This window comes from Venturia canescens, chromosome 2, assembly GCF_019457755.1.
Source record: "Venturia canescens isolate UGA chromosome 2, ASM1945775v1, whole genome shotgun sequence".
NCBI lineage: Eukaryota > Metazoa > Arthropoda > Insecta > Hymenoptera > Ichneumonidae > Venturia > Venturia canescens.
This window is the reverse complement of record NC_057422.1, coordinates 19,659,550-19,668,953: the sequence shown is the minus strand read 5'-3', so window position 1 is coordinate 19,668,953 and position 9,404 is coordinate 19,659,550. Positions and strand designations below refer to the sequence as shown.

Here is a 9,404-nt window from a genome sequence, read left to right as displayed (position 1 = left end):
ATTAGTCCTATAACTGCGATTGTGACTAGAAATATCTTTGTTGAATTCATTTGATTTTATTCGAAACAGCCAACTCGGGTACACTTTTAATCGCATTAATTTTTTATCTTTCAATGAAAGCGGTATCATGCGTTGTATCCCGCGTAAAAAAGCACTGACGGAGCGATAAAGTACTTTAGTTTGAAAGAATGCGATAAGGAATTAGAAAAATTAGCTATTCAAAACAACTCAACATTGTCATAGCACTTTTTCACCCTAAAATCCCAACGATCAATCATGTCGTCGCATTTTTGCGTAGAACGCTGAAACTAGTACGTTCACTGAAGATGAAATTTTGTTGAAGTACCAAAATATTTTGTCGCGCGGATTAACCCTCCGTGGTCAGAGAGCAACTTTAATCTAGAATTTCTAAATTATCGCCCGAGAAATCTGGTCTAACCATTGCCAGAGTTATTATTTTTTGAGTAAAAAAGAGTTTTTTCTTAAACATGGCCTCGTTGATGTTTCTTCGCTATTTTGAAAATTGGATCAAAATTTTTTCCCATGATATTTTTATTCGGCAAGATTCAAACTAATATCCTAATTTTTTATGTGTCATTTGGAACGATACTAGCAACGTGGCGAGTGTTTAAACATGGCTGGGGTCACTCCGACCCCGTATAACCCGCAGGGTTAAAAAAAAAAGTTTGTTCAGGCAGCAACATTTCGAAGATAACGAAGGAGCTTCTTTACTAAGATTTCAACAAAATTTCCTTTCCGGTGTTTTTATTTATTTATTTTTTTACACAACACTAGAAAATCTTCCCCTTGACATAGAATATTTCTTATCCACGTAGAACAGACCCGAGAAAACTTACATATTTTTCAAACAAATTTTTATTTTTTTTATCGCTGTAAAGAAAGCGATTGAAACCAATAACTGGTGCTTAAAATTTGCGCGGGGGCGTTGGAAATCGTGTTGGAGTCAAAAACTATTTCACTTTTATTTTCATTCCAGATTGCTTCGAACGATCATACATTTTCCGTAGCATCAATTAAGGCGACTCTTTTCGACATGCCTGGGTCTGCATAAGCTATTTTTTCTACGCTGAATGAATACGCTGGTTTATGAAGCTTTCGGTTTTTTGGTTACTTCATCGTGACCGTAATGTTTCAATATCCTGTCAGCTTCACGCCAGCCAGAAGTGATGGCACCGTGGACCGTCGAATACTGGTGACTGGACGTGGCCTCGCCAGCGAACATGACTCGCTGTGAGCAAAATCAGAAATTAATATTTTTCTTATTGTAAATAGTTATTCCATTGTACGTAATAACGTACGGGTTTTTCTAGTTCCATTATTGGCTCTGCGATTTGAGATGCCACGATACCGGCGCGTTGAGATTCCGGGGTTCTGTAGCTGTAAGTTCCTCTGAAGTGTGGGTTCGAGAACCATCGACTCCTGGAAATACTCTCAATTGAAAAATGCACTCCCAACGAATTTAACTGTGCTCAACGTCCCCTTTATGATTCTGTTTCGTATACAGGACCCCTTTTTCTTTAATCCCTTTCGAAGTTAAAAAATTTTCATAAATTCCGGATTGCTATATGAAAATAAATAACCGTTTCATCTACTGCAATTTCAATTTTTAACTCCCGACTCTTGGCAAAAGTCAAGAGTTATGCGTTTTATCGCGATCAGCTGATTTTCACAAATTTTTCATGCAGCATGTTTGTCCGAAGGGTGAAAAATTACTTGACCATATTTTTCGTGACAGGCAATGAAGCTTGAACCAAAATGGCGAAATAACGTTGATCGCATGAAATTGAGTAATGCAATAAAACCTGAGCATTGCCGTTGGTTCTGTGAGGTTGTAACTTTTTCCCAAAAATCTGTGGATCAGTTCTTTAACTCCATTAAAAACTTGTTCTTCCGGAACCCTTTCCATATCCCGAGCCTGTTGACCTGTGACCCAACAACACAGTAATCCTGGCTTGTGTTCAACGCTGATGATGCTGTAAACACCCAGCAACCAAGAAACGACTGGCTGAAAAGGAAATTCAAATTCGACTTATGTGAGAATGCCATTAAACTTGGGCTTTTTTGGAACTCAGTTTCATAACGATATTGAATGACTACAAACATCCGAGGCCATTTTTTTTCTATGGTCGTCGGTCCAATGAAAAATCTTGCCCATCACATGGTCCGTTGGGAGCCACCATGGCTCTTCATACTTCAAGTAAATTTTAGCGACACTTCCATACCCGATGGCCTGCAAAACGTCGTTGCCTCAGATTTCTATTTTGTAATAATTTTTTTTCATATTTTCTTATATCGTGGAAGCGCTACGAATTGAATTCATTGAAAATTTATTAAAGTTCGTTTTTCATAAATAATCAAAGGATTTTTTGTTGTTACATGAAATAAAGGTGTTGGCAGGCGTACCAAAAATCTTTTTGAATCCATTTCGACTCCGAGTCATGGAAAATTGGTAATTCGAGGGGAGATGGTTTTCAAAATGAAGATGCACGAACCTTAATCGCATCGACTTTGGATTCCGGCAAGGGAGGATTGAAAAGCTTCTCATGATCAGCTTTCAAAACGCCGAGAGACGGAGTGAAAATAACGTGATCGGCGACGTACTCGTCACCGTTTTTAGTCACCACACGAATGGCTCCATCAGGATTGTTGTAATTGATTTTCGTCACTTCGGTATTGATAATCGTCTTGGCTCGGAAGGGAAGTTCTTCCGCAGGATTTGGGAACTTTTTCTGCAAAATTAAGCACCTTGGATGGTACGAGCACGTTTCACAGTACAAATTATTCTAATAAGACTATTCGATGATCAACGAACCGTCAAAAGGTCGATCACGAAACCGTACGTTTTCTCTTTCCAGTTAATCGCTTGATCCCCTTCGCATTGCTCGTATTCTTCATCGGTTGAAACGTCGAACCAACTATCAGCACCGTCCGAAGCCATTTCCATTGAGCACAATGATTTCTTCAACGGTTCGCGTTGCTCCGGTTTTATTTCCGGATGTCCCTCAAAGTATTCGTCCAATCTAAAAGAAATATTTTTCGTTATAGCAAAACTCCACAATAGTAATTTACGTTTTGCTATCAATCGGATTTTTCATCAATCGATCTGAAAACTCCGAAAATCAATTCGGAGTTTTGACCCTTCGTGGTGCATTTCGTTCCAAATTTCGGTAATCCTTCACGTTTTATTGTTTATCCATTAATAATTCTTATTGATATTCTTTTTTTCGGAACTTTTTCCTGTGCATACCTCGCGGCCATTCAGGAACTCGAATTTCTAAAACTACAATTTTCCGGAATTGTGAGCTCTCTAAATATGGAAAAATGAGACCTGTGTTATGCGATGTATTTTCATTCGATGCTCTATGAGTCGGTTTCATGATTGTTGTCATTAAGTTGCCTGGTGCACTATAATTTTCGGTAATATGATAATTCTGTTTACAAAATTTCGAAATTATAAATTTTCCAAGAAGTCTTGAGTAGTAGCTAATAAATTCGGAATTTTGAGCCTTCTGATTTCTCACACTTCGAAATTTCAACCCGGCCCCCACTCAAACAATTCATCGCGAAGAAAAATAATCGATTCTCGAAACGACAGTGGCGGAATTTTTTTACTAACTTGTGCGAGTACCAATCGCCCACGCTACGATTTCGGTATTCCTCCGTTACGGCCATCGAGCTGAGGTTCCCCCATACGAAATCTATCAAGTCATTCACCGCTCGATCCTCCATTTTTTCCCCGGCTGAATCGAACATCGTTGTATCTCTCTGCGGATCCGATTTTTCCAAGACGCCGAGTGGCCATGCCATTTCGAATACGGCATTGTCCTTTTCTCCGTGAACCCATTGGCCTCCGATATCGATTGGATAACCGGCTTAATATGAATACAAAACCAACGAACTCAGGTGAACAATGTTTTCAGTTACTGTGTGACATTCAATTATCCATTTGAAAATAGCTTCCCATTCAAATCACTCATTTAGGTTTTTATTTAGGAAAACTTGAAATAATGGAGCGAAATCGCTGGCTGAAAATGTTCAAAATACTGAGGGAGTAAAATATTTGAGCGACTCACCAAACTCCGTGGAATAGAGGCGGCCACCGATGCGATCCTCAGCTTCGAGAATGGTCACGTTCCCGAAACCATTTTCCAGTAGGCGAGTGCCCGCAGCAATGCCCGATGCTCCGGATCCGATGATGATTATTCTCGGAGAAGCTTGATCCGCTTGGAGTTGCAGAAAGCAAGACAAAGCTAAGATAATCGCGCAGCTGAACATTTTCTTCAAATGCAGCTGGTGAAATTTGTCTAAAGTAGTTATATCATAATGTTTATCGCATGATTGCATTTGAACTGGGAGCGATAAGTGACCCTCTCACAAGGTCAGTATCTAGCGCAGTATACAAAGAATTCAAATACTCCGATAAGGGAGTCGAGCTTGTTAAAAACTTGCCCACTCCATATTGTTGATGTCACCGTACACAAATAAATGTTTATAGAATAATCTGATTCAGGTTTCAGGATTATGCAAAGCATCGAGGCCATTGAGATGAACTTTGAATGTTTACACATTTACCATTAATGATCCTTTGTCGGATGATTTTATGCTCGAAAAATTTTTCTATTGGAATATTCTGTCCTCGAAAATACTCGACGAGCACCCCCTCGTCAATGCAGTTTCAGTTCAGACAATGATAACTTTCGTATTTTTGAGGGGGTCACCCCGTGTGGCAGCCGAATTTTTAGGGGTATTTTCCCGATTTTTTTACGGCGAGGAAAAAAAAACAAAGACTTTTGGAATTCGAAGGGTTTATTTATTGATATTTCCACTCTATAATAGAATTTTTTAACTTTGATATCTTGGGTAGATTCGGTGTAAAGCTACTCCACAGGAAGCCATACGTTTTTCCATCGATTTATCTGAGATCGAAAAACCAAAGAGCGTTTTGATTTATGAAGCAGTGGTTATCGCCTGAACTAAAATCATACAGAAATATTATAAATTGAAGGATTTTCGTCTTGAAAGATTTTTGAAAATTGAAATTTGTAAAAAACCTAAAAAATCCACACGGGGCGGGCCCTTAATGTAAAAATGAATACACGATTTTTCTCATAACGTTATTCACTTCTCTAATAATCAGCACGAAGTCCATTTGAGGGCCCAAAAACAGAGAAATTCCGGATTTTTCGTCTAGGAAACGGTTGGTGGGAAAAATATCGTACTTTGTTTTATTCGAAGCTTCACCGACCAGGTGGAAATAAAGGTTCAAATATGCGTTGATACTTCTCTCGAAAAATGAAACATATTCACTATGGAAAGAGCAGATGCAAGATTCACACATCGTGGAGAAAATTTGTATTTATTGAAATTCTTTTAAACATTGCAGTCTTTAATTCGAAGTGTGCCATCAATGAAAACTGGTTTTATTCGCTTCTGTGTGGATCGCAATTCGAAGGCACCATTTTTTCTTGTGCACCGAAGCACTTTCAAATTTACGAAGTTTTTGGTTTTTCAGTTACTTCGTGACCGTATTGTTTCATCAGTCTATCAGCCTCACGCCAACCAGTACTGATGGCACCGTGTACCGTCGAGTATTGATGAGTGGAAGTCGCCTCCCCAGCGAACATGACTCGCTGGAAAAAACGTGAATAGGGTATTTTACGCCATGTAAAAAAAATATAAAAATGCATGATTATGATAGATTTCGTAAAAAGTAAACGAGAAACGTCAATATTTATTCATAAAAATGCAATGTAAATTTTATAATTCAATTTTAAAAATCGTCTTTTTTCATCTGTTTTTCAAATGTCTAAAACGCCATCCGCCATAGTGGATTCCAACGTGGCGTCACTCCGATAGTAAACAATCTAGATTTTTATTGTGCGCTCTGTGTCATTTTTTAATTTTACAAGTTATTATGCACATTTGTGGACTTTTATCATTCATTTGATTAAAATCGCATTATGAAAAACGGTTTTGTGAAGGCAGATAGTACAAATTTACCAATGATAAATATGTTGATGGTGGCGATGAATCCACAATTTTTGTGGCATTTTTACACTTGCATTATTGCATGCAGGCACGAGACACCAATGATATACCACTGTAACTCATTATTTTTACAAATCTTATTACTTGGTCTTTCGCAATTGTATTGTTTACTAACGGAGTGACGTCACAAACCGAAACAGCGACTAGCGTTTCCGCGCGAAAATTGAAAATCATAAATAAAAAATAGTTTTCAAGACAGTTTTCGGTCTTATGAAATTGAAATAAAAATTCTACTGGTTTATTACGATCTCAGGATTATTTTAAAACAGTCTTCAAAAAAAGGTTTAATACCCTGTTCTATCGTTTTCATACATGAAAATATGTTTTTGATTTAGAAAGGAAAGCCTGAGAAGGGACCCAACAAAACGTAGAAGTAGAACGAGCAAAAAAGTTTGTTTTTTTTTTGTTCAAGAGCTCTGCGACTGAAACGTCACTTTCCACTATTGAAGAATGAACTTTCGAATAAATTTCTACTTACAGGTTTCTCTTGCCCCATTATCGGTTCTGCGATTTGAGCCCGGGGGCTATCAACGCCTTTGGATTCCGGGGTTCTGTGGCTGTAGGTTCCTCTGAAGTGGGGATCCGAGAACCATCGACTCCTGAGAATATATTCAAACGAAAATGAAATATACGAAGAAAAAATCGTTGGCATTGCATAAGCTAGAAATGGTACCTTAACATTGCCGTAGGCTCGGTGATGTTATAACTTTTTCCCACAAATTTATGAATCAGTTCTTTTACTCCAGCAAGAACTTTATCCTCGGAAACAGCTTCCATTTCCCGGGCATGTTGACCAGTGACCCAACAACACAACAATCCGGGCTTGTGTTCAACGGTGATGATTGCATAAACGCCCAGGAACCAAGATTTCTCTGCCTACGAGTGAAGTTGAAATTGAAAAAATGTCTGAGTTGGCATTCGTGAATTTCACCTTCATTTTCATACGATTACGGACATCGTTCGCCAATTTTTTTCTGTCTTCATCGGTCCAATAGAAATGCATGCCCATCACAGACTCCTTCATGGGCCACCAAGGTTCGTCGTATTTCAAGTAGATTTTCGCGACGCTTCCAAACCCAAGTGTCTGCAAAGCACAACTCAGTCTGAAAATTCTGTTTTTCCAGCACGATTCAATACGATAATCAGAGTGGATTGGACGATGAGAAATAAATGCACGAACCTTAATCGCATTGGCTTTCAATTCCGGCAAGGGAGGATTGAAAAGTTTCTCATGATCAGCTTTCAAAACGCCGAGAGACGGAGTGAAAATAACGTGGTCGGCGACGTACTCGTCACCGTTTTTAGTCACCACACGAACTGCCCCATCAGGATTGTTGTAATTGATTTTCGTCACTTCGGTATTGAGAATCGTCTTGGCTCGGAAGGGAAGTTCTTCCGCAGGATTTGGGAACTTTTTCTGCAGAATTAAGCACGTTTGATGATACGAGCACGTTTCACAGTACAAATCATTCTAATAAGATTGCTCGATAATCAACGAACCGTCAAAATATCGATGACGGAACCGTACGTTTTGTTCTTCCAATTGATCATTTGGTCTCCTTCGCACTCTTCGTAATCTTTATCGACTGCGACGTCGAACCAACTGTCAGCAGCGTCCAAAGCCATTTCCATCAAGCATAACGATTTTTTCAACGGTTCGCGTTGCTCCGCCTTTATTTCTGGATGTTCTTCAAAATATTCGTCCAATCTAGAAAGAGGGATGAGCAAAAACTTATTTCATATTGTAATTGACCGTTCGGCTTGACAATCAACACATTTCCCATACTTGTGTGTGTACCAAGCGCCCAGGGTACCATCTTTGTATTCATCCGTTACGCTCATCGAGGTCAGACCGATGTAATGTTCTATCAAATCACTTGCAGCGTTGTCGTTCATTTTGACCCCTTCAGAATCGTATATCGAGGTATATCTTACGGGGTTCGATCTTTCCACAAGTCCGAGTGGCCAAACCATTTCGAAAACAGCATTGTTCTTTTCTCCATGAACCCATTGAGCTCCAATGTCCACTGTATGACCGCCTGAAAGGAACGACCGTAAATCTAAATTTTCACAGCAAAACTCAAATAATCGAAAGACAAAAATGAATAATAATAATGAAAACGTAAAAATTGTCTGGCAGCTAAGAAGCAGCAATTCGGAATCAAAGTATTTCGTCCCCCTGGTAAAATTCAACAACGCAAAAAAGAACATTCGTCTGAGAAAATTTCGAGAAAGGGAAAAGTAAAAACTGAACAACCAAAACATTGGATCGGTTCGACTCACCGAATTCCTTGGAATAGAGCCGTCCACCGACGCGATTCTCAGCTTCGAGAATCGTCACGTTCTCGAAACCATTTTCCAAGAGGCGAGTGCCTGCAGCAATGCCCGATGGTCCAGATCCGATGATGATTATTCTCGGAGGAATATCATCCGCTTGGAGTTGCACGAAGCAACACAAAGCTGAGATTATTGCGTAGCGGAACATTTTCTCCAAATGCAACTTGTGAAACTTCATACGAGGCTTTTATATCATTATTTTTATCACGTTATTATATAGGAACTATGATTATGGAAAGTGATCTCGATAACAAGGTCAGGGCGGGATGAATTACGCGAAGACGTACAATGTGCTGCTGCTGCACTCAAAAAATTATTCAGACGCTCCATATAATTTATGTTATTGATATCGTCATAGAAAAATTTATGCATACAGTGTTTGAGCTTTGGGTTATGCAAAATGTCAAGGTCATTAGGATCAACTTTTCATTACATGTTGACGCATTTGTAGTAATGATTATTCGTAAAATAGAGTTATTTGATCTGCATTCAGTGAAAAGTTCTAGAAGAACTAACGAATTGTCCAATGCTCGCTGGTCGATTAGTTCAGTTCGCAGAGCTGCCCTTGAGTCTCCTGTACAATCACTGTTCACCAAATTGTGAGCAGCGAGAGTAAAAATCACGTTTTTTTATTCGATTGTGGTATAGAAAATGTTCACATTCGTCCTGCTACTGTAACTTTTGGAAAAATGGTTTCAAGCTCAAAGAAGCGGGCTTCAAATAATCCGATACAGATTTGTGGATTTTTCGCTGGGCACAGTTCGAAAGTCGATGAAAAAGTTCCTCATTTCTATGTTATTTCTAAAATTTTTGAAAATTGCTTATCATGTGAGATTTAACCTTTAAAGGACGAGTCTGGTCGAAATATTGAGCACTAGTTTGGTCGGGCACTTAACTTGAAAAATTCGTCGATATTGTACACAAATTTCGTGTATAAAGAAAGCTCGATTTCAACGTAAAAATCTCCGTCCTCAAAGGGTTAAAAAAAGCTACTGAAA

General features: G+C 38.9%; 1 protein-coding gene across 1 annotated transcript; it reads right to left on the bottom strand.

Moving 5' to 3' along the window:
• Positions 1-748: 748 nt before the first annotated feature.
• LOC122405698 (uncharacterized) lies at positions 749-8,577 on the bottom strand. The gene is made up of 17 exons (XM_043410591.1): positions 8,353-8,577; positions 7,856-8,108; positions 7,570-7,777; positions 7,250-7,486; positions 7,025-7,153; positions 6,743-6,945; positions 6,548-6,668; positions 5,515-5,651; positions 4,471-4,522; positions 4,095-4,389; positions 3,638-3,893; positions 2,834-3,041; positions 2,514-2,750; positions 2,123-2,251; positions 1,824-2,026; positions 1,320-1,440; positions 749-1,249 (listed from the first exon to the last, which is right to left on the bottom strand). Exons 1-17 carry the CDS (start codon positions 8,552-8,554, stop codon positions 1,106-1,108), a joined length of 3,135 nt encoding a protein of 1,044 aa, XP_043266526.1. The 5' UTR covers positions 8,555-8,577; the 3' UTR covers positions 749-1,105.
• Between the last annotated feature and the right edge of the window lie 827 nt (positions 8,578-9,404).

Coding starts and splice junctions, on each gene's coding strand:
- LOC122405698 (XM_043410591.1), bottom strand. CDS start 8,554: ATGTTCCGCTACGCAATAATCTCAGCTTTGTGTTGCTTCGTGCAACTC. Junction 6,669..6,742: donor GAGCCTACGGCAATGTTAAG/GTACCATTTCTA, acceptor ATATATTCTCAG/GAGTCGATGGTTCTCGGATC. Junction 2,252..2,513: donor CCAAAGTCGATGCGATTAAG/GTTCGTGCATCT, acceptor GACGTTTTGCAG/GCCATCGGGTATGGAAGTGT.